General features: G+C 45.4%; 1 protein-coding gene across 1 annotated transcript; it reads left to right on the top strand.

Annotated features, from left to right (window-relative positions):
• The first annotated feature begins 236 nt into the window (after positions 1–236).
• LOC123438056 (kinesin-like protein KIN-7L) lies at positions 237–23,511 on the top strand. Its single transcript, XM_045115749.1, has 14 exons — positions 237–540; positions 646–854; positions 1,109–1,222; positions 1,300–1,381; positions 1,466–1,533; positions 1,634–1,696; positions 1,786–1,928; positions 8,002–8,104; positions 8,208–8,288; positions 9,663–9,731; positions 9,811–9,870; positions 10,000–10,149; positions 10,346–10,573; positions 22,899–23,511. Exons 1-14 carry the CDS (start codon positions 360–362, stop codon positions 23,265–23,267), a joined length of 1,920 nt encoding a protein of 639 aa, XP_044971684.1. The 5' UTR covers positions 237–359; the 3' UTR covers positions 23,268–23,511.
• The last annotated feature ends 1,517 nt before the right edge of the window (positions 23,512–25,028 follow it).

The raw sequence follows: 25,028 nt of genomic DNA, 5'->3' as shown, positions 1-25,028 counted from the left end.
AGACATGCGACCTAGCGACGACTGCGATGATTTATTGCTGTAGTTGCATTTTGCTATTATCGGCGAACTTATTTGCTACATCCATCAAGACGGTGTTGCGACCTCGTGATGACGATGACGATGATTTTATTACAACCATGTTTTTACTACATCTATGATTAAAATTTGCTACCTTCACTGTTCGTTTTTTGCTATCATCGACCATTTTCTTTTGCATCACTCAAATCTCAAATAGGGTTCGATCCACGCCCGACCGGGTGAAAGTTTCGCGCACATCAGTGCCCAAATTTCAAATCCGCTCCTATCTGCCCCGACCATTCTAGCAGTGGCCGACCCGCCGTGGCGCCGTCCATCCGCTCATGGAGAAAATCTCCGTCGCCGTCCGCTTCCGCCCGCCCAAGCTTTCGGTCGACGCCAACGCCGACTCGTCCTCCTTCTCGGGCGGCGGCGCTGTCGGGAACCGCGAATGGCGCATCGACGACTCTCGAATCTCCCTCCTCCACCGCGCCGTCCCCGTCACCGGCACCTCCTTCGTCTTCGGTACGGATCCTTCCTCTATCTCACTCTCCCCCCACCTTCTGTCCCTCCGTTTCTAACTCGCGCGCGCTCTCCTTTTTTGCTGGTCGGTTCCTTGCCCACGCGAAGACCACGTGTTCAACGAGGCGGTGACCAACGCGCGGATCTACGACCTGCTCGTCCGCTCCCTCATCCGTGCTGCCGTAGATGGCTTCAACGGCACCGCCTTTGCCTACGGCCAGACCAGCAGTGGCAAGACGTTTACCATGAACGGCTCCGATGCCGACCCTGGGATCATCCCGCTCGCTGTTCGCGACATCTTTGACACGGCGGCCAAGGTAATTGCTTACTCGACGAGATCAATTTCCTTTTTGAGCTCCAGTTGTCGGAATTCCCCACACCAAGACCGGCTGTGCTACAAGTACATGCCAAGGATTAGTACATCTGTACATGAGGTGGGAATAGGCTTTAGTAGAAAAAAAATCCACAAAGGCGATGTACCTTATCAGGTGTTCCGACTTTCGTGGCAAGCCAGTTGGGCTCAAGATTTTTATTTGGTCGAGTCCTCAGTTTGATTCTTGTTTTGGGACAGGCCGCAGACAGGGAGTTCCTGATTAGGGTCTCGTACATGGAGATTTATAATGAGGAGATCAATGACCTGCTGACACTTGGGAGCGAGAAGCTGCCAATTCATGAGAGCCTTGAGGTAAATACTAGGAATGGTTATGGTAACTTTCTTCTACTTGCTGTTACACTGTGTAAGGATTTGTCTTGTGGCTGCAGCGTGGTGTGTATGTGTCCGGTCTGCGGGAAGAAATTGTTAACAATGCTGAACAAGTGCTACAACTCCTTGAGCTTGGAGAAGGTTCCATTTCTGTCCATTTATCGTCGTACTTGTTCAAATGTATATTTTCATTTTCACGAATTCATATGCTTCCATTTTTCTCAGCAAATAGACATTTCGGAGAAACAAACATGAATGTCCGGAGCAGCCGATCCCATACTATTTTTCGGATGGTACATTGAAAGCCACAAGTGATTGTAGCTAGTTTCAGTCCATTTACATAGAATGGGCATGGTAACAAAATACTCAATTGTGTTGTTCTGCTGGTTTCAGGTAATTGAAAGCAGTGCTAAGCACCAGATGAACTCTGGAGATGTAATCCGTTTGTCTATTTTGGTATCTGCTTTTGACTCCCCAGCTTACAAAATAAAATAAATATGTCAAGAAAAATAATGCTTTGATTGACACTGCTTTTTTACATGTAGAACTTAGTTGATTTAGCTGGGTCAGAAAGAATCGCCAAGACAGGAGCTGACGGTGTGCGGCTTAAGGAAGGGAAGCATATTAATAAGAGCTTGATGATTCTTGGTAATGTCATCAATAAGTTGAGCGAGAACGGAAAGCAAAGGTATTTCTATGGAGTATTACCCTGACTTAATAATCTGTAACTTTCTCTAACTAAACTGTGCCAAGCTTTGACATATAGCATGAGATGACAGCAATCGATAGCAATGATTACTATATATTAGTTAATCCAAGTTCCCAACAATCAAAAACAGCTTGCAGTCCTATTCATTTAGTTTAAAACATGGACAACAAATTGCAAGCACCAATTTTAATGTAAAACAAAACACGGGTTTTATTTATCCTTTATCACCACTTATCCTATTACTAGGTTATAATAGCTAATATATCTTCGAAGAATGTGGCATCCAGAAATTATTTGAGCTTCCCTTTCCATCCTTTGAAATGTTCAAAGTCATGGTAATGGACCAAATGAAAAGAAAGACACTTACTCAAGCGAAAGGAATATTCGAGTCCACAACCAATTCATTTTATTTTATTCAATCATGGAATCACCCTGTTATTGTCTATTTGGCTAATTTGATAGGCCCAATGATTATGGGACCATAGATATCGTAGTCCTAAAAACCTATAAAATCACGGGCTCATCCCTAATAAAAAGGTTACATTATGTAAGGGAAGAAAAATCTATTGCTAACTCCTTGGGCCTGTTGAAGTGCATATGTGGATTGCCTAGCCCTTTCCATCAGTTCGGACTTTTAGTTGTGTTGGCTAGTGCATCACGCTTAACATGGTATTAGAGCTCTAGGTTTTTCTTCGCACGCGCAACTTGTGCTCTTTCGATCTAATTCCTGCGTTGGCCGGCGCCGTCACTGCTGTCAGAGTACTATGCATATAGCCATGTAACCTTTCGTATCTACCCCATTGTATAAGGGGTTTCCTGCATTGTATAAGGGGTTTCCTGCATATTCTACACATGTACATATATATATACTGGCATATGGCCAGCTGGAAATACAAGTTACATATTCCTAACATGGTATTAGAGCCCTAGTTTTTTTAACACGCGCAACTTGTGTTCCCGATCCAATCTCTCATCCATGCCGCCGCCGCCCGTCTCCTCTGCACGACGTGCTCTCTCGCCACCGTCCCGTCGCCAGGTCCCGCTCGTGATTCGGCCTGAGTTGGCCGACGCTTCCGCCAGCTTCCAAGATGTTGGTTCTCTTGTCCCAGCCGCCTGCTCCTCCAGCTTCCAAGACTGACTGCCGATTCTCCTGCGTCAATCGATGTTCCCGCTGCCAGCCGTCATTCTCGTTGTGACTGTTGGTGCTCCCGCCTCGCGCTGTCACAGCCGCTGCTCCCGTTGCCAGCCGTTATTCTCGTTGCTAGTCGTTGTCCTTGCTGGATCTCCCCGGCTTCTGCTACCAGCCGCTCGTACTGTCGGCCCCGCTTGCTGTTGTTGTGCGGTTGCTGTGTCGCCGGCCGCCGTTCTCGCCAAATCCTGTTGCCGGCCACCGTACTCGCGTAGATCCCATCGCTATGCTTGCTGCTAGCCGCCCGTATTGCTGGCCCTGCCTGCTGCTGTTGTGTGGTTGCTGCTTCTTGCGGTTGCTTGTTTGGTTGACTAAAAAAGCAAGAGAGAGAGAGATGTTTACGTCAGGTCTGTATGTCCGTTGCTGCCCGGTGACTCTTGACGGTGTTTTCTTTACTGCTCCCGTCTCGCATCTGGGTCGCTCCTCGACGCTTGATGCTCGTTTGTCCGTACGCCGTCTCCTTTGGCATCTTTCGCAGGTTGTGCTGGTAGGTCTACTGCTGCTCCTCCCGCTAGCTCCACAAATGATTGTCGCTCTACACCGACCCCTCTCGTGACTTTCACCGGTGAATGTCGCTCTTCCCCGACACCTCTCGCGACTTTCACCGGTTGTACCGGTGCATATGGCTCCATCGACTGCGCTTCGCACACGTGTCTTCCCTTGGCGCTTGGTGCTTGTGTGCACACGACCTCGTCTTCTCCATCTGCCTTTGCAGACAATATTGGTCACGCTACACCGCAACACTTAGCGACTTCCACAGGTGCTGGTGGCCGCTTCTCTCCCGGTGCCACTACGTTGCCTACTTCAGCTGTGTACTTCACCATGGAGGAGATTGTGTGACTTCGCGCCTTGCTGATTGCCTCTGACTCTCTGTTATCGGGTGCATCTACATCGACATCTTCAGTTGCGCCCCTGACTGAGCAGGAGATTGTGCGATTTTGATGCTTGATAGCTCCTACTTTTGGTTCTTCATTGATAGGTTTTGTTGGTTCTGCTACGGACTCTTCTGGCATTGTGAGACCACCTTCTACACAAGCAGGTACATACATGGATTCTTGATACTGGAGCATCTTTTCATGTGACTCATGATTCATCAACTCTGTCATCTACTCGACCTCTCGATTCTCCTGTTCATGTTTTTATTGTTGATGGTACTTCTCTCCCGGTTACTGGTCGAGGCAGTCTTAGCACTTCATCTTTTCATGTTCCCGATGTTGCTCATGTTCCTCGGCTTACCATGCAACTCATTTTTGGTGGTCAGATTATTGACTCTGTTTGCAGGGTCATTCTCGACTTTGACTCCTGTTTCCTTCTGGACCGTCACAATGGTGCTCTTCTTGGTGCTGGCCCTCGACGCCGTGACTCTCATGGTCTCTGGAAGCTTGACTGACTTCACCTTCCATCCGCTGCCACCGTCGCTAGTCTCTCCACATCTGTTGCCTTGTCTACCAGCTCTTTTCAGTAGTGACATCATCGCCTTGGTCACTTATGTGGCTCATCCTTAGTTCCGCATGGTCTTCTTGCATCCATCTCCGGGTGTGTATCTTTAGACTGTCAGGGTTGCCGGCTTGGTAAACAGGTTCAATCACCTTATCCTCATAGCGAGATTGTGTCTCGATGTCCTTTTGTCCCTGTTCATTCTGATGTCTGGGGTCCAGCTCCCTTTGCTTCGAAGGGAGGCCATCGCTGCTATATTATCTTTATAGATGATTTCTCTCGACACACGTGTATATATTTCATGTCTTCTCGTAGTGAGGTCTTATCTATCTATAAGCGATTTGCTGCCATGGTTCACTTAGTTCTCTGCGCCTATTCGTGTGTTTCGTGCTGACTCTGCTGGAGAGTATATCTCCAAGATGTTGCGTGGATTTCTTGCTGAGCAGGGTACTCTTGCTTAGTTCTCTTGTCATGGTGCTCATGCTCAGAATGGCGTGGCTGAGCGCAAGGATCGTCACCTTCTTGAGACGGTCGTGCGGTGATGATTGCCGCCTCTCTTCCGCCTCACTTTTGGGCTGAGGCTTGTTAGGAAAGCAACTTATCTTTATTGAAGGCCCAAGGGGCATATATATATTACACATGACTTGAGGTGCAAGGAAAGTAAACATAGACTAATAAGGACTCCTAGACTAATACTAATAGACTAATAAGGACTCCTAGACTAATACTAATACTTCCTAACAAGGCTATCTCCACTTCCACCTATCTCATCAATCTTCAGCCGTCGGCTGCTTTACAGGATGGTGTTCCTTTCGAGCGTCTCTTTGATCGTTCTCCTGAATACTCGGCGCTTCGTTTGTTTTGTTGTGTTTTCTATGTTCTTCTTGCCCCTCATGAACGCACCAAACTATCCGCTCAGTCAGTTGAGTGTGTCTTCTTAGGCTATAACGATGAGCATAAGGGTTATCGTTGTTGGGATCCTGTCGGTCGTCAGATGTATATTTCTTGGTTGTGACTTTTGCTGAATCTCGTCCCTTCTACCCGCGTCCGTCTTCCTCGACCTTTGAAGTGGAGGATATATCTTTCCTCACTTTTTCTGACACACCTCTCTCTTCCATTGAGCCCTTGCCCGTCCGTCCTACTGCCCCTTCTTCTTCGACTATTGTAGATTTGACGCCATCATCTCCCATGGTTTCCTCACCTCACTTGTCACATGATTCTGAACCTTCATCCCAATTGTCTTCTGCGTCACCCTCGCCTATTCCAGAGATTTCTCCTTGTATTCTTCTGTCTTTTCCTCAGTATTATACTCGTCGTCCACGTGTTGTGGATGTGTCTACTGACGTGCCATCTTCCTCGTCTTAGCCTAGTTATAGCCCGCGTCCTCGTTCGCATCCGCCTATTGATCGCCTTGGTTTTCCAAGCGCTGGTGCTGCCGTTCTTGAGCCGACGTCTTATCATCAGGCTGTTGTTCATCCCGAATGGCAGTTTGCGATGGCCGAGGAGCTAGCAGCTCTTGAGCGCACCGACACGTGGGATCTTGTTTCTCTTTCTTCTCGTGTTCGTCCCATCACTTGTAAGTGGGTCTACAACGTTAAGACTCGCTCTAATGGTTCTCTTGAGCGTTACAAAGCTTATCTTGTGGCCCGTGGTTTTCAGCAGGAGCATGGTCGTGATTATGATGAGACTTTTGCTCGTGTGGCCCATATGACCACTGTTCGCACACTTCTTGCCAGGGCCTCTGTTCGCCACTGGTCTGTGTCCCAGCTTGATGTTAAGAATGCCTTTCTTAATGGTGAGCTGCGTGAGGAGGTATACATGTAGCCACCACCTGGGTATTCTATTTCTGATGACATGGTATATCGTCTTTGTCGCTCTCTCTATGGCCTTAAGCAAGCCCATCGTACCTGCTTTGAGCGTTTTGCCTCTGGGGTGACTACCGCTGGTTTTCCAGCGAGTGCTCATGATCCAGCGTTGTTTGTCCAGCTTTCACCTTGTGGACGAACTCTTCTTCTCTATGTCGATGACATGATCATCACAGGCGACGACCCCGAGTATATTGCCTTTGTAAAGGCCTGTCTTAGTGAGCAGTTTCTTATGTCTGATCTTGACCCTCTTCACTACTTTCTTGGGATTGAAGTCTCTTCTACCTCTGATGGCTTTTTTATATCCCAGGAAAAGTATATACATGATCTTCTTGCTCGTGCTGCTCTTACCGATGAGCGCACTGTTGAGACTCCTATGGAGCTCAATGCTCACCTTCCTGATACTGATGATGACCCCTTGCCTGATCTGACGCGTTATCGTCATCTTGTTGGGAGTCTTGTCTATCTAGCTGTCACTCGTCCAGATATCTCCTATCCAGTCCATATTCTGAGTCAGTTTGTCTCCGCGCTCTGGTTCACTATAGTCACCTCCTTCGCGTTCTTCGATATCTTCGGGGCATCATCTCTCACCGCCAGTTCTTTCCTCGCTATGGTTCATTACAGCTTCAGGCCTATTTGGATGCTACGTGGGCTAGTGATCCCCCGGATCGTCGTTCTCTTTCTGCTTACTGTATTTTTCTTGGTAGTTCTCTCACTGTCTGGAAGACGAAGAAGCAGACTGCAGTTTCCCGTTTGAGTGCCGAGGCTGAGTTGCGAGCTATGGCTCTGTTGACGGCAGAGGTGACTTGGTTACGGTGGTTAGTTCAGGACTTTGGTGTTTCTGTCACCACACCTACTCTGCTACTGTCTGACAGTACATGTGCTATTAGCATTGCGCGCAACCCTGTGAAGCATGAGCTCATCAAGCATATTGGTGTTGATGCTTTCTATGTGCGTGCTGGTGTGTAGGATCAGGTTATTGCTTTTCAGTATGTTCCTTCCGAGTTACATTTGGCGGATTTCTTTACGAAGGCCTAGACTAGAGCACAACATGGCTTCTATCTCTTGAAACTCAGTGTTGTTTATCCACGATGAGTTTGAGGGGGGCGGGGTGTTAGAGTTATATTCTAGCCTGTATATTTCCCCCATTGTATGAGTGGTTTCCTGCATATTTACCACCTGTACATGTATATATATTGGCCATTGGCCCTCAGGGAATACAAGTTGCATATTCCTAACTTGGTATCGGAGCCCAAGGTCTTGAGTTCAAGTCCTGGCTTTCGCAGTTTATCTAAAAAATTGTTGTCGCCCCCTTTTGTCCACGTATGGGCCTCTTGAGCTATACCTCCGAGTCTATCCACATGTTGACTTTCCGCGTCACACGTGGGAGGGGGTGTTGAAGTGTATATGTGGATTGCCTAGCCCTTTCCATCAATTCCGACTTTTGGTTGCGTTGGCTAGTGCATGACGCTTAACAGAGCCTACTTATTGAATTATGTGAAAAGTTTCCTAAGATCCAGGACTGATTGATGCACTAAAGTAGTTAATTATTTTGATGCAGAGGGCACATCCCTTATCGTGATAGTAAGTTGACTCGCATCCTCCAGTCTGCACTTGGAGGCAATGCAAAGACATCAATCATTTGCACGGCTGCACCTGAAGAGGTGTGTTATGTTTACCTTTGATACATCCACCTAAATTGTATAGTTTTAAACCCTCATTCACTTACCACCATTGCTATTGCATCTTCTAAAAAATTAACTACAGATTCATATCGAGGAAACTAGAGGAACTCTTCAATTTGCAAGTAGAGCAAAATGTGTCAGCAATTGTGCTCAAGTAAATGAGGTTAGTATTGTAACTTTTATATTGCAACAGATGAGTTTTAATTTCAGATGTTAGTACCGTTAGGAACATGCAACTTGTATTCCCTGAGGGCCAATGGCCACATCCTGGATGAGGAATGGTTATTCTTCACCCCCCTCTATTTTAACATCAATGCACCGTAGTTTTATGTTTTGTAAATTTTGTCTTATTTTATACGTAAAAAGAGACTGTAAAAAAATATAATCAATGTAAGAATATTTTATGTCACGTAAAATTACGACCATACAAAAACAGTGCAAAAAATACAATAAACTCAATTTGTTTTGGTATTGTGACCTATATTTTTGTTTTTCTTTTGTCAAATTTTCCGTAGTGATTCAATATAAATGTAAATATTTGTATTTTAAATGTAATTTATTTATAAGTTGATCGTAAGATTATCTCGGGTGAAGAATAAACTATTCTGCACCCTGGGTGATGAATAGAGTTTCTATATATATATATATACATGTACAATTGGTAAATATTCAGGAAACCCCTTTTACAATGAGGAAAATATACAGGCTAGAATATAACTCTAACAAGTACATTTGACATTAATATTGGCTCGAGATTTGGATTGAAATGGAAGAGGAACTTCACCTCGATCGCCTGGCCACGATGGTTCCAGGTTCACGCGATGAAGGCGGTCGCCGATGCGAGGAGCGTTAGCTTCCTGCCACGCACCTGCAGTGACTGAGATTAATCTAGGGTCGGGGGTTCAACCCCAGCAGGCTGCACGCCCGATGGAGGAAACGCCAACGCACCCACTCGGGGGCGACGGACGTTGATCCGGATGGGCTGCGACGCCTTGAACTTGCGCCACTTCCATGCGACGGCCGGATCCGGCGACTCGGCTTCCACCATGGCCCAGAAGATGAATTCCATGGCGTCGCAGTCGTCCTCGCCGGAGAAACGCGCCCGCTCCGCAAACGTGGAGTTCCTGATGATGCGAACACCGATCTCGCTCCACTGGGACGGCTATGGGAACTTGGAGCAGACAATCCTGCGGTTCATACCCTCCACGGCCGCACCACCCATCAACCCCCCCCCCCCCCCCCCCCCCCCCCCCCGACATCCTGAAGCAGCGGGGGGCGGGGAGGGAGCGAGGGGCCCGGTAGATGAGGACAAGGTAGCGGGGAGTGGATGGCGAGGGATCCAAGCTCATGTGGTCGAGGTAATGGCGTGGTAAGTGGAGGTTTGGGTTCCGCCTCGTCGGGCTCAGCCATCAGGTTTGCGAGATCTTATGGGTTTCACCTCTAGCCTACCCCAACTTGTTTGGGACTAAAGGCTTTGTTGTTGTTGTTTATAAGTAGTGATAATCTGAGAACCTAATAATGATTGTTGGTATATCAGATTCTAACAGATGCTGCTCTGCTGAAGAGGCAAAAACTGGAAATAGAGGAACTTCGCAAAAAGATGCAGGTTTGTCCTGCTTGTTTGATGTTGCTCTCTATATGTGATGTGCGTTACTGTGACTTAAAGTTTTTGTTTTAAATTTCAGGGTTCACATTCTGAAGTCTTGGAGCAGCTTATCCTAAAGCAACGCAATGACATGCATAAGGTATGTAAAGACTAACATTTCCAGTAGAATATGTAGTTCCTATTCATTATGAATTTCCTCTTATGGATGCATTGTACAACTGTTAAACTGTTTTTTAACATATAAAGCTATGCTGGTTATCTCTTGTAGTCTGAACTCGAACGTGATCGTCTAGCAATGGAACTTGAAGAGGAAAGGAGGTTAAGGCTGACATTAGAGCACCGGTTGGCAGAGCAAAAGATGTCACAGAACCACAACAATGCTGACATATCAGTAGAGCAATTTGCTGATTCTAGCCAGGTATGCTTGGTGAAGCAGCAATACGTAAAACTTTTGTTAGTGTAACGTGTAGTCAATTCTAGCTTCATATTTTCAATTTTTGCACATCTTCGTCCTGGTCCTCCGGAACAACATCACATTCTTCCTTTCAACCTGCCTGTTAATACTCAAGCCCAGATGTTGGTGAAATTCACAACTATTGGTTGACCTTTTGCAGCTTGACACATTGAAAACTCCAGATTCTAAGCGGACACCAGATGGATTCGTTGCTAGCCGCTCACGCTATTTGAAGGATGCGGAGTTCAGCCCAATACCTGAAAATTTAGGTTTTGTGGCTGATGAGAATCTCTGGATGCAATTGAATAAAGGATGCATCACTGATCTTGATATGCTTGAAATGAGATCTGATTATAAATGCCCTCCGTCCCTAGAAGATACGACAACGGTAAGTTCAATTTCAATAATTTGTTTTTGATGATTCTGCAAACATGTTTGTCTACAGGTATTTTAGGCGGTATATGTTTATAGACTAGAAGCAAACGTGTGCTTTGCTGCGCCAAATCATTTTTCTTGTAAATTTATGAAGATCCACATGATTTTTTGGAACTGATGTGGAATAACCAACAATTATAAGGCTGGCACATTTCAGAAGAACCAAACTGTCCAAAAATAGGGAAACAGAAATTCACAAGCAGTCATTAAGCAATCTGAACACAAATCACCACTTAAGAATCCATAATTATACACGAGAGTAGTATGAAATTGTTCATTACAGATTTTGTTTAGTTGCTCTGAAAGATACTCTATTCATATGAGGCCAATCTTTTGAGTAGGATTAGCTCAGAACCAGAAATGCAAGAGCTCATTACTTCAAGTGAGAGAGTTCCACATATTTACCGAAGAGAGTTCCAAATATTTACCTCTGCCAAGACATCCACGGCTAAAGAATCTCTCTGCTGCAAAGATACACTAGACCCATGAGAAGTACCTATGAAGAGATACATCTTTTCCGATTTATCCGAAAATCTTGACCGCAGTCAAAATATTAGACCCATGAGAAGTACATATTCGTCATTGTGTTTGAAGTTCCAGCCGGAGCATACAAAGAGATACATCTTTTCCCTAAGGATTTCATTTCTTTCTAGATTTTTCCCTAGGTGACTGCTGGTGGGTTGAAGTTCATGCCAAAGGTTAAAAGTTTCTCAACTTTGGGGGGAACTATCTGACTTGAAGTGTTTGTAATAGAACATTTAGACAAATAAATGGACGTCAGCACAAAACTTTCTTGTCTTTAGGAGTCCATGGGTTTATTACAGCCAGCCCCTTTATCAACAACAATAGGATCCTCAGTTAAACCATTCTTGTTGACACACCGAGCACTTCCCTTGCCTTTTCCACCTATAATCACTGGTGCCCTTTTGAAGTAATTTCTGAAGTGCTCATAGTGCAATTTTCCCTGTAGGTACGAAACATACTTATTTTAATTATGGTACACAAAACAGAACAAGCAAGGTCAAATTAATCTAATTGCAACCAGCCATCCTTTATGGGAACATTAATGCCTACGCAATAACTTAGTATGAGGTAGGCCAAATGTATATCATGTTTTAGACCCAACTCATGCATACATTTGTAGATTTTAAGAATGAGTATACTTAGTAGATTCTTGAAAAGTGTATATTCAAGTACTTGCATGCACTGCATATCTGTAAATAAGACGAAATGAGAAGTATGCTTTGATTACAATTGTTCACATAAATTCTATATCGATTCTCTTTTTTCTAGCAAGTACTCCCTATAGTTGAAAAACATGGGTAAAATGCCTCATAATAAGGTTAATGTATTGTCAATGATTTTTCGAGCACGAATATTTTTCTTTATTGTCAACAGAAATGGAGTAGATATCTTGATCAACAAGAGCCTCAAGTATGGAGTGGTAGATGTCAAGAGGCAAGGGGAACAAATTATCCTGGTCAAGCTAGTCTTTAGGGACTTAGTTCTCAATGTTATCAGCACGTATGCCCCGCAAGTAGGCCACAACAAGAGTACTAAGATGACATGGTTAGGAGTGTATCTATTGGCGAGAAGCTCTTCATAGGAGGAGACCTCAATGATCATCTAGGTACATCTAACATAGGTCTTGAAGGGGTGCATTGGGGCTTTGGATATGGCAGCGGGGATCATGGAGGGGAGGATGTCTTAAACTTCACTTTAGCCTATGATATGATCATAGCTAACACCCTCTTTAGAAAGAGAGAATCCCATCCACTGACTTTTATTAGTGGACAACACTCTAGCCAGGTTGATTTTCGTCCTTTTGAGAAGAGAAGATAGACGTGCTTGCCTAGACTGTAAGGTGATTCCTGGAGAGTGTTGTCCCTCAACATAAGCTTGTGGTGGCTGACTTTCGTTTTTGGATTCATGTCCCAGGATAAGCGCACTGAAGTCGCTAGAATGAAGTGATGGAAGCTCAAGGGGGTGGCAACTCATGCTTTCAAGGAGAGGATTATTAAGGTGGGCCCTTGGGAGGAAAGATGTGATGCAAACAATATGTGGATGAAGATGGCGCATTGCATTTGAAAGGTACCTAGGGGTGGAATGATGATGTCCATGGGTAGTAGATGCGAAGCTAAAGATACGTAGGGGTGGAATGATGATGTCCACATGGCTATTAAGGAGAAGGAAGACTATTTCAGACGCCTACACCTAGATTGCAGTGCAGGATAGCAGTGTAGAAAACGTAGAGAAGTACAAGGTGGCAAAGAAGACAACAAAGCCAGTCGTTAGTGAAGCAAGGGGTCGGGTGTATGAGGACCTCAACCAGCGTTTAAACACGAAGAAAGGCGAAAGAGACATGTATAAGATGTCCAAGATCCAAGAGAGGAAGATGAGGGATGTCAACCTAGTCAAATGCATCAAGGACGGAGTAGATTGTAGAAGCGCATGCTCTAGCCAATGCAACCAAAAGACCGATCTGATGGGAGAGACTAGGCAGCACATTATACGTCAACACTCCCCCTCACGTGTGGCTCCCTCAGGCCTAAACGTGGACCGATAGTGGGCTGCAATTTAATTGCGCCAGCCGGGTCTTGAACTCGAGACCTCTTGGCTCTGATACCATGTAGAAGTGCATGCTCTAGCCAATGCAACCAAAAGACCGATCTGATGGAAGAGACTAGGCAGCACATTATACGTCAACATAGATCAGCTTCTGTTGAAGGACGAGGAGATCAAGCATATATGGCGAGAGTACTTCGACAAGTTGATCAATGGAGAGAATGACAACTCTACCATTGAGCTAGACGACTCCCTTGATACCAATAGACGTTTTGTGCGACGAATCTAAGAGCTCAAGGTTGGGGAGGTTTTAAAAAGGATCAGAGGAATCAATTTGATGGCCCCTGATTGTATCCCTATTGCGGTGTGGAGGGGCCTTGGAGATATAGCGATAGTATGGCTTAGGGGTGGGCATAAAAACCGCCGAACCAAATGCCGAACTGATACCGAAACCGAATAAACCAACATTTCGGTTTTTGCTGCTACTATAGTAAAATTCGGTTTTTACTTTTAATAACTGAACTCAAATGGTTAGGTTCGGTGTAAAACCGCTAACCGAAGAAAAAACCGATTCCTCCAGCGATCCTGTACTCGAGGGAAGTACGAGGCTCCCTCATGCGCGAAGCCAACGACCACTCGCGGCCTCTATGTAGCCCACGTGCAAGCTACCTTTTTTGTGCACAGGCCCACGTGCAAGCTAAACCAGCCATCAACCACTTGTCATAGGCCTAGGCCACCATGTAACTTGAATGGCCCAATCGTGCTGGTGCATTTTATACCAGGTGCAGTGTGCAGCGGCAGGGGACTACCTAATTTGTTTAGTCCCACATCGACCAGCTATGCTCAAGCAGATAAGTTCCTCGGTTATATAAGAGGTCTCAGCCTCGCGGAGATGGGTAAGGATTTGCGTTGTAGCTAGTCCGCAACAAAGAAGCTGTTCGGTATAAACTGAAAACCGAACCGAATTTTTGGTTAACCAAATTTTCGGTTAGCTGTTTTGTGTTATTAATTTTGGTTTTTAGTTTTACTAACCGAAATTAGAAAAAAACCGAATGGTATAAACCGAATTTCCGGTTTCTACCGAATGCCCGCCCCGAGTATGGCTAACTAACTTTTTCAACCTCATTTTTCTGTCAAACAAGATGCCCGATGAATGGCGACAGAGTATACTAGTACCAATCTTCAAGAACAAGGGGGTGTTCTGTTAGCTAGCTATAATCTTGTGCACATGTTTCCCCCCTTCCTAGTTACCTGGTTTTCAGTTAGCTAGCATTAGTATCAAGTTTGTTAGTGCGTAGAGGGTAGCTCTGGTGGGTACTGTTGTGTGCAACAATACCAGGTCATAGGATTGCAATCACAGTGGATTGTGGTGCAAAAAGTGCTCCCGTCTTCATGTTATTTTAGTTGTAAAGAGAATAAAAGGAAAAAATGATAGACGAAAAAGTTTGGCAAGTTTATGCAACACAAAACTCTTTAAACTTTGTCTTCCTCGTTGTGTTCGTGTGAGTTGGACGACAGAGAGAAATAGAGAGAATTGGCTGACAATTGACATCAGAGCTGCTTATGCATCGTCTTGGCATCGACTACGAGGAGGTCATTGTGTCGGTGGCTCGCATGAAATTAGCGCGGCTGGTCATCGCTCTCGCTGCGCACGAGGGATGGCGGGTACATCATATAGATATGAAATCCACCTTGATTGGAGAGCTCGAGGAGGTTGTCGACGTCGTGCAGCCGCCAGGGTTTGAGATAAAGGGGGAGGAGCACAAGGTGCTTCGCCTTCAGAAGGCTCTATACGGCCTCAAACAGGCGTCGAGGGTATGGAATGCCAAGCTTAATATTGTACGACGCTGAATATTGGCCAACTAAAAGGCAACATGTCCAACAGCTAGGTGTAACAGAGATGCACATGTTGTTCTCTGTGATAAGAGTGCCACAAGAACTAAAAGGCTTGTTCTAGAGGGCAACGATTTAACATGCGATGTTGTATGGCGCTGAATACTAGCCAACTAAAAGGCAACATGTCCAATAGCTAGGTGTAGCAGAGATGCACATGTTGAGATGGATATGTGGCTACACAAGAAATGAACGGGTCCGAAATGATGATATATGTGAAAGAGTTGGGGTGGCACCAATTGAAGAGATTCTTGTCCAACATCGTCTGAGATAGTTTGTGTATATACAATGCAGGCCTCTAGAAGCACCTATGCACAGTGGATAGTTTAGTCGTACTATAATGTTAAAAGAGGTTGGGGTGAACCAAACTTGACACGGGAGGAGTCCGTAAAGAGTGATCTTTGTTAGGAAAGCAACTTATCTATATTGAAGGCCCAAGGGGCATATATATATTACACATGACTTGAGGTGCAAGGAAAGTAAACATAGACTAATAAGGACTCCTAGACTAATACTAGTAGACTAATAAGGACTCCTAGACTAATACTAATACTTCCTAACACCCCCCCTCAAATGCAAAGCGTATGCAATATCATTGCATTTGAAGAAGTGTAATACAAAAAAAAATGATAATCCAAATCCGTGTCTTGAGAGTGTCGTCGTAGCATGAAGAGTCTTCAAAACTTGTCGAGTCGCCGAAGGGGATAACGAAGAGATGGCACATCAAAGGTAGACACCGCATCACTTGAAGATACAAGATAAGTATCAAGAGAAGATGGGTTGCCAAAAGAAGATGGCACATCAAGAGAATAAAGCATTGCGCGGAAAATCATAGTCCACGACAACCGTCGGCAAAAAAAAGCTCGGCGGATAAGGCACGATGGACGTAGATCGACAATGCAAAAGAAGTCCAGAAAATCCTATAGAAAACAACAAGGGCAAGTAGGACACAAAAGTTGCATAGAAAGGATCAGGACCAAAGAAAGGCTGACGGACTAAGGTATGGTGGACTCGTATGGCATGAGAAAACACAAAATATCAACGGATTTGGTGGACGCAGCGGAAAACAAAGAAAACTAGAAAACACACACTAGATTAGGGATGATGGCAGCGAAAAAGAAAAAAAATAATATCATGGCGAAGGGAATAGCAGTAGCACGCAAGCTGGACGTGCGGGAGCAGAACATGCAATCGGGAGCTAAGCAGTACACGCCACGACAAGGTAGCATGCAGCAGCAAGCAGCACGTGTGTAGCAGAGGCAGCGATGGCCAATAGCATTATGTAGCAGCACCACGTAGCAGCAGTTTTTTTTTTGGAAACGCAGTCAACAAACCGCAGCTGCGTCAGGAGCCGCGTCGATCTGGATCCGCAGCTGCGTCAGGAGCCGCGTTGATCTGGAGCAGCCCTTAGTAACAGATCTGGCTGGGAGGACGGGAGAAACCGGGATCCAGCAGCAGTACGTCAGGTTGTTGTGGTGGGATCCAGCAGCAGTACTCAGGTGGGAGCGGTGGGATCCAGCAGTAGGTGGGATCTGTGGTTGACTTCACCGAACCGGCTGGGATCCAGCAGCAGGTCTGGAGCGGTGGGATCCAGCAGCAGGTCTGGAGGCGGTTGACTTCACCGATCGGGGCGGGACGGGCAGGGGCTGGCGGACGGGAATCAGCCGCCTTGATCTGATCTGGAGATGGCGGCGGGGGCCAGAGCTGGAGGCGCGGCGGCTGGAACCAGCAGGACGAGGCCGAATCCAGCAGGAGCGGTGACGGGCGAGACCGAGAGCGTCGAGCGGGATGAGCTGACGCAGCCGATCCGATCCTGACGGGAGTCTGAAGGCTTCGAGCGCGGCCAGCGCGATTCGGCGGGACCAGGAGGGTTCTAGCGGGGCCTGCGGGAGCAGACGAGAAGGAGGACTCGATCGAGACGAACGGGAGATCGAGGACGAGATTGGATCGGGAGGGCGAGTTGCGGCGCCCGAAAAAAATAACCTAAGCTCTAATACCATGTTAGGAAAGCAACTTATCTATATTGAAGGCCCAAGGGGCATATATATATTACACATGACTTGAGGTGCAAGGAAAGTAAACATAGACTAATAAGGACTCCTAGACTAATACTAGTAGACTAATAAGGACTCCTAGACTAATACTAATACTTCCTAACAATCTTAAGGACCAGAAGCACCTAGAGTAGCACTCCTATGAGAGATGCTCTAAATGAAGGGAAGTTAAACTGTGATACGATAAGGAAAAAAAGGAATAATTTTGACACACTACATTTTCACTGCATATTCTCACCAAGCCGATGGCATGTTAGATATAGTTAATAGAATGGTTGGTAATAACAAGTTGGTCAAGAAGCATTGGAGCATGACGAGGGCCACTTAAAGATGTCATAATTTCATCATTAACCAACGAAAGCAAGCACAGAAAAATTATAATTGACATAATTGCTGAAGAGGTTGTTGAAAAGCAGTAAGCATTATAAGATGGGGAAGACATCTGCAGGAGAAATTTTGTGCAAGGAAAATTTGAATATCCAACATGGTTGGAATATGGAAATAAGTATATGAGAGGATTATATTTTTCTTGCAAACACTATCTTATAGGCCAACAACATAACAATTAACAATACGATAATGCACTGGCAAATCAAAATGCTTGATCGACTTGAAGAACAATGCTTCCAACGGAAACTTTAGAAAAAGAGCAAAAGTTAAGAATGTATTTTATCATCAAAGTTTATTATTTCTATAATGGAACAACATTATCTCCATGAAGGATCATGAGAAACAAGTGTGGTCATGATACGACCACTAGTGCAGACTAGGGTATTCTAGGCTAAAGGGAAGAGACGACTTAGGAATACTTGGAGTTGCACCAGTTAGAAAAAAGAATATTGTTTTGGCATCGAAGGAACACATATCATCCACACTAGGCATAGCAAACTAGAATGTACCCACACATCGGCCCAGGGCTGGCGCAATTGGAAAGAACATCAACGACATACAGGAAAACGATCTCCTTAGAGAACACCCAAAAATTTCAATCCCCTCGCCCCACTCCAAGCCCAATCCATAGCATGCCTCCTGCACAACACAAGATGAGCAAAGAGAGGCTCGGTACATGGCCGCCCAAAGAGGGAGGGACACAAAGAAGCCTCACCATGTGGAGGAATTGCCATGACGAACCAAGAGACAAGGACGTCAAAGAAGCAGGCGCTGGGACGACGCAACCCTTGGGACGCAGCAGCAAGATTCGAAGGTGCCCAATAGAGACCAGAATAGTCGATTGTGGATGACACGGCCCCAAATTGCCTCCCCTCCCATGACAGCCGATAGCTTGCCCACCTTCCCTTTCTGTGTTAAGCTTCATGCACTAGCCAACACAACCAAAAGTCCGAACTGATGAAAAGGGCTAGGCAGCCCACATATACACTTCAACACCCCCACTCACATGTGAGACGAGAAGTCAACACATGAATAGTCTCAACGGTATGGCTCAAGAGGCCTATACGAGGACAGAGAGGGGAGCAATAACAATTTTTGAATAAATTGCAAAAACCAGGGCTTGAACTCAAGGCCTTAGGCTCTGATACCATGTTAAACTTCTTGCTTTAGCCAACACAACCAAAAGTCTGAACTTATGGAAAAGGCTAGGCAATCCACAAATACACTTCAACAAAGACGACACCCACCTCATAATGGAACACATGCGACAAAAGGGATTTAATCAATATGCTAGCGTCGGTTGCATGCGTTGAGCCATATAACTGCACACCAACATTACATCGACCTACCCGGACCACTTCGAGAGAAAAAGTACATCAAAGCTGCAATGAGGATCTATCCTTAGGGAGCTTAAAAACTTGTAAAATTAGAATGTTAGGTATGTGCAACATTTTTCTGTTGCATAGCCCAAGGGCATATTACACAAGCCTTGGGGGTACAAGAAAGGAAATATGGACTAATACAGACTCCTAGACCAATAATAATATTCCTCAACAGCCCCCTCAAATGCTAAGCGTATGCAATAACATTGCATTTCAAAATGTGTAACATTAGAGAAAAATATAATGATAAAAAAATGTTCGTCTTAGAGAGTGTCGTCGTACCATGAACAATCTTCAAAACTTGTCAAGAGTCAAGCCAAGGGATAATAAGAAGATGACGCATCAGAGGAAGACATCGCATTAGTAGAAGATACATGATAAGTAGAGAAGATGGGTTGTGAAAAGAAGATGAAATATGTGCATAAAAACCCGAGTAATGACATAAAAAAATTACCTATGTTTTGCTGGAATGTCGTTTAATTCCCATTCTTGCAAATCCCAGGCACTCGATATGTCCTACTTTCTAGCACAAGTCCGCTTCATCCCCTACAACCTCCGCCCTAGACCCGGTAGAACCCTAGCGGTTCCTACCACCGCCTTTTGTCACGATTAGCCTGTGCGCCTGTCCCCCTTTGATTTGCTGCCCTGTGGTCACCCTTTCCCGCTCATATTTTCGGGGAAGAGGACCAAAGCACTAGAAGAGGGGACGGACCACTTCCATGTAAGGGGATCGAGCCATTCTCTCCCCCATCTCTTGTGTACCTCGAACACACCTCCCCGTTGCAGAGCAATCCAACGCAGGCAGGAGTAGGGTATTACACCGCACAGTGGTCCGAACCTGGATAGCTCGCGCGTCCCCTTCGTATCCTATGAGATTGAGTGCGCTCGTTGTCGGCCTCGCCGTACTTACCGTCGTGTTGCAGGTTGCCAGGCCAAGCCCCCACGGTGTTTGAACCTTACTTCTTGGAGAAGTTTCTTGGACGCAGATCCTCGACTCCGACAACGGCGACGGTGGCGACAACGCGGTGATAGGAGGGGGAGGGGGGAGTGAAGAGGGAGAGTGAGCAACAGACACCATTAGAGCATAAGGGTAAAATAGCAGTAGCGCGGTGAAAGACCCATCGCTACTGCTAAACGCCACCGTTAGTTGGGGCCCACAAGCTGGCCCGTGTATAAATAGTAGCAGCGGGGTGTCCAGGACCAAAGCTACTGCAATTAGATTAGCAGCAGCGCGGGTGGTGCACCCAGCGCTGCTACTGTTGCCTCCCCCGGGATGCTTAGCAGTAGCGCCTTATGGCCTGGCCAGCGCTGCTGCTAAGATGTACATATAACATTGTCCTCGAACCGGCGCTACTACTATTTAACAGTAGCGTCGGCACCAGACCCAACGCTAAAGCTAAAAATCTAGGTATAAGGTATTTCCTAATAGTGAACTGAACACACAAACTTAACACACAGGCAGTCAACGGGACACAGATAGATGAGGCGCTGAACAGGGCCTGGAACCGTGTGGCCGACAGCAACTACGAGAGAAACAAATCTCCGGGAGCAGTGCACTACCAACAGCAGGAGGCAAGCATCACGCTAGCAAATATTCATCACACCATGTTAAGAGTTATCAGGAGCACCCGCGCAGCATCGAGACCCAGGTAGAGCAGCGGCCCAACAAAGATAACGTGGGCGACAAACAGCAGCCACATGCAACAGCAGAGCAGGGGCATCATGCAAGTAAGGAAGCAAGCTGCACAAGCTGCCACGATGAGCAGGCCTGTAAGCTCGCATGGGAGTAGGCAGCTACAGTAACATGCTGTTGCTGGGACCAAGCGGAGGGTGGGGGAACTGCTGCTGGCATTGCGGACCCAAGCCGCCGACGACCTGAACCGGAATCAAATCTGAGAGTCAGTGTTAGAATAATTCAAGGCGCATAGTCAATTTATCAAGGACCAAGCAATCACACGATGCACGGCATCGAGATTTGCGAGTGATGTGCATCAAACATTGGCCAATCCCCAAGACAATGACTACAGACGCTCCTCCCCCTTGATACCGCACAGTGGTCACTTGGCTGTCGGAACATGCTGCTAGCTTTCCCCGTGTGCATGTGCTATTATGTTGATATAGATTACATCGTGTGTCGACTCCCATATTATATAGGAGGCCTGAGATACAAGTATCCTACTCAAACACCACTCCTTACCTGTCTACACATCATGTGACTCCAAGTCCAACCGTAACCTACCTTGTATGAAATATCCGACACAATTCCAACACACTCCACCTTGATGAATATCCTCCACCACCTTGAATCCAAGGTCATACCTTCATGTACATCGGACTTGAGGTTATACTAGGAGTACCACTGCTACTCCCAAACTTCACGTGAGTCCACTTGCAAGTGTACTTGCTTCTTCTTCGTCATAGTCAATGCTCTAGCAAAATAAAGTTCTTCACTTTAGTTTCTGCTCCCAATTTCTGGAGTATCCTTTAAACGTCATTACACGTTGATCATTGTGTCACCATATCTGACAATACCTTGTATTGTTGTCATCCTGGTAGCTTATTCCCTTATATGCGTAAAACTGAACAACTCACATATTTGACGCCTGCATTTAAGAGTTACCCGAACTAAATATGGTTGCTCTTTCTTGACTGATATCTGACACTCGAAGGAATTCCATCGTCATCCTAAGTCAAATTCATAGCTGTCTCACCTTCTTTTCCAGATGGTCTTTTACATGCCCCATAGCTATAGCAATCCGCCTCCTTTTGTATTTGTCATCCACACTTTGCCATGTGCATCAAATACCATAGAATATACGACCATGTACTCTTCAAGGTTTTTGACATTTTAGACTTTCCATCACTCATCTATTTGACGTGCCAAACTCGATAGATCTAATCACTAACATGAATCTAATACTCGCCAACACTGCTTTAGCACCTTCTACGCACTTTACATGACAACACGTCTGATCATAAGTGCCTTGGTCTGTCGTCATGTCCTGTTGTTGACGCACGCATCCCTGTCCGCATCGAGCCTCCGCTCTCCCAGTGGAGTATCCTAGGTAGCTCCTCAACCCTAAAGGGCTCATTATACCATGTTAGGAATATGCAACATATCTCTATTATATAGAAGAAGGAGCATATTACAAGACATGTGGTACAAGAAAGGAATTATAGATTAATACTGACTCTTAGACCAATACTGATATTCCTTAACAAAGAAATGTTCTGGATTTTGTTATTGCAGAAAACAGTAAAAGAGAAAAAAATAGTAAAATAAGTTAGAACTATGGACACTTTTTTTTGGGAACTATTAGCACACATACTTGATTGGACTGGCTGTTTGATGTTTAAATGGTAATAAGTAAGAATTTCTTACTCAACATGTGTAGCACTCACACAACCAAAGACTGCCTTTTTTCTTTGAAAAACACAACAGAGACGTAGACGCTTACATCCATGCACATACATCCATCCTTATGAAGGCACACACGCACACCCTATTCTTATGAGCACCTTCAAAAGACTGAGCCAGTGGGTCTTGAGATTGACGAAGTCACCACATGCACCTTGCTATAGGCAGTAATTTCGGTTCCCACAAAGAATATTCTGCATTTATGAGACACACAAGCGTCAAACTTGGGGTTTTATCCGTGGTGGGCTGGGATACAACCACCTTTCTAACCATCTAACCACAGGTTTGAATCAAGGCACAAGTTCAACACCAGAGCAAGTTAAAGATTCCATTGTAGTTGCGAAGGTGTAACTTCTCCATCTAGCAGGTGGTATATTGTGAATTGTCCAAAATAAAATGTGTTAAAATCATCCTCGATATCAAATTAACTCAGGTTTTCCTAGTGCAAAACTGAAGACTGATGAACATCAGTTCTAGTTTTGTTGTTGTTGTTCATGATAATTTGTGATTGAACTGCTAAATTTGGTCATCAGAGTAACTCTTTTCTCGCTGCTAACACTTGTCTTGTCCCCACAGATTGTGCCATTAGAGGAGCCTATTGACGTGAGATGCCAGAGGCTAGAAACTGCATGCAGCTCCGATAGGCAACAGCTCGAGGATTCAAAAGGAAGATGCACAACTCTCGAGAAGAAGCTTGAGCTGCTCAAGGAGGAAAATTCATCCTTGCGACAAGAACTCTGCAAGTCGAAGCACGACACAGATCACGAGAAAGAGGTGCTGCTTAAGGAGCTGGAGACCGAGAGGTACAAGATGGAGGAGCTCAAGCAAGATATCAGGCTCTTTAGCCAGGCCTTCTCACAGAGGCAGGGTCAGCTGACGTCCCTGTACACCAAATCCAAGGCCGTCGTGGAGAATTGCAAGGCCTCTCAGGTGGAATTTCCCTGATGAGAGCCTCAGCTGCTCTGGAAGTTTATGCATTTCTGCAACACTGCTTTACTGTAGATTTCGTGGTGCTTGTAATACAAGTGCGTGTCGTGTCTGCAGTGTGCTGGGCTTTCTAGTTCAGTCGTTACCACTAAGGAGATGTTTGTTTCGGAGATTTCTCTCCGGTACCTGTTTACGGTGTAAACAGAAAACATTAGTCATTTGGTTAATGTACATGGTAATCGCCTACCACCATTCCAGGCCAGGTCTTGGTCGATACCGCCCACCTCCGTCCGGTAAAGGTCGAGTAATTTGAGAAAATGCCACAGCTTTCTCGAGACTTTGCTCTTATAGCACATCTTTCCTTTTTTTCTTGAGTAAATAGCACATCTTTCATTATTAATTGGACAAAATAGCACATGTTGATTTTTTAACCTTCTTCTCTACGTCTAGACCCACAACATATTTTTTGTTTGGACAGATTTACCCTTAGGCCGTTTCCACGATCAGCGCACGACAGATAAAGAAAAGCAAGAAACGATCAACGCAACATACCAGAACGGAGCACGATGCTGCTGCCTCGCCGTGCATCCTCCCGGCAGCGCCACCTCACCGTGCCTCCTCCCCGCGAGCCACCGCCTCGCCGAGCCTCCTTCCCCCACCTTCACATCATCGTTCCTTCCTTCCTGGTGCGCGCTGCGTCGCTGTGATACATCCCGCCGTCGCCTTGTCCTGTTTCTTCTCATCCTCCGATGCTCCGTACGTACGTTCTGCGCCAACAGGTTGCCACTCCACTCTATCTCTCTAATTTGGTCTGACATGTGTACTGAACGAACCCTAGACCATGAAGATTACTGGGAAGGAGCAGAGCTAGTAGGCAAGCTGCACATGTATGTGTAGTACGTGTTGTTCAAGAAGATGGAGCCAATGGGCACAACTCCACAAGGGTTAGTTGATCAATCTAAGCTTATGAATTGGAGCATTCTTTGAATTGTTAAATGTATATTGTTGAATACTTATGCCTAACCATTAATTATATTTTAAAAATTGTATATTTTTATAGGGAAGAAGGTGTCGAGTTGCGTATTGTCATTTATAAACTAACAGTTAGAGTTCTTCGTTTTGTGGTAAAGCTTGACGATGGCAGCGAGCGTCAAGTTGCCGAACATGATGTGGAGTTCGAGGTTAACATGAAAATAACAGTTGAAAAAATGATATAACTCATTGGGTCCAAAATTGTTTGGGGGAGTGGGCAGGAGGTCCATATTTTGTGGAAAGACAAGCATTTTGAATCAGTTGAGAGGACTGATAACTACTGGAAGTTGCTGACATCATTTCTTGAGCGATGGGAAGAGAAAGAATTACTTGTGTTAGCTCAAGTTGTGGACATTGCAAAGGGGGTTGCGTCATCATCTTTTTCAGAAAATATCATATGTAGTGAGATAGTGGACATCTCTTAGTAGCCCTCTTGGAGGCACATCTTCATTTGTTGTGCTACAAGGCAGCCCTGGTCCAATCACAAGGAGGTGACAACAAATCAACTATTTTTCTTCAAGTGTGTATAACATTGTTTCTATTATTTAATGCATGAAATTGATGTATTATATAGACAACTTTCTATGAAAACAGAGAGTCCCACTTCTTCACCAAAAGTATTTGTGAAGGCCACAAAAAAGCACGCCGAGAAAGAGAAAAAGAGTGTAGCATGCCATTTGTGATCTTGTCGTCCGTTTAGTGATCTTCATGAAGTTGATGCCACTTTTTCAAAAATTATGATGCTTT

Source organism: Hordeum vulgare, chromosome 1H (genome assembly GCF_904849725.1).
Source record: "Hordeum vulgare subsp. vulgare chromosome 1H, MorexV3_pseudomolecules_assembly, whole genome shotgun sequence".
Classification (NCBI taxonomy): Eukaryota; Viridiplantae; Streptophyta; class Magnoliopsida; order Poales; family Poaceae; genus Hordeum; species Hordeum vulgare.
The sequence above is the reverse complement of the archived record's forward strand: the minus strand, read 5'-3'. Positions and strand labels throughout refer to the sequence as shown.

Coding starts and splice junctions, on each gene's coding strand:
- LOC123438056 (XM_045115749.1), top strand. CDS start 360: ATGGAGAAAATCTCCGTCGCCGTCCGCTTCCGCCCGCCCAAGCTTTCG. Junction 1,534..1,633: donor CCCATACTATTTTTCGGATG/GTACATTGAAAG, acceptor TGCTGGTTTCAG/GTAATTGAAAGCAGTGCTAA. Junction 10,574..22,898: donor CCCTAGAAGATACGACAACG/GTAAGTTCAATT, acceptor TTGTCCCCACAG/ATTGTGCCATTAGAGGAGCC.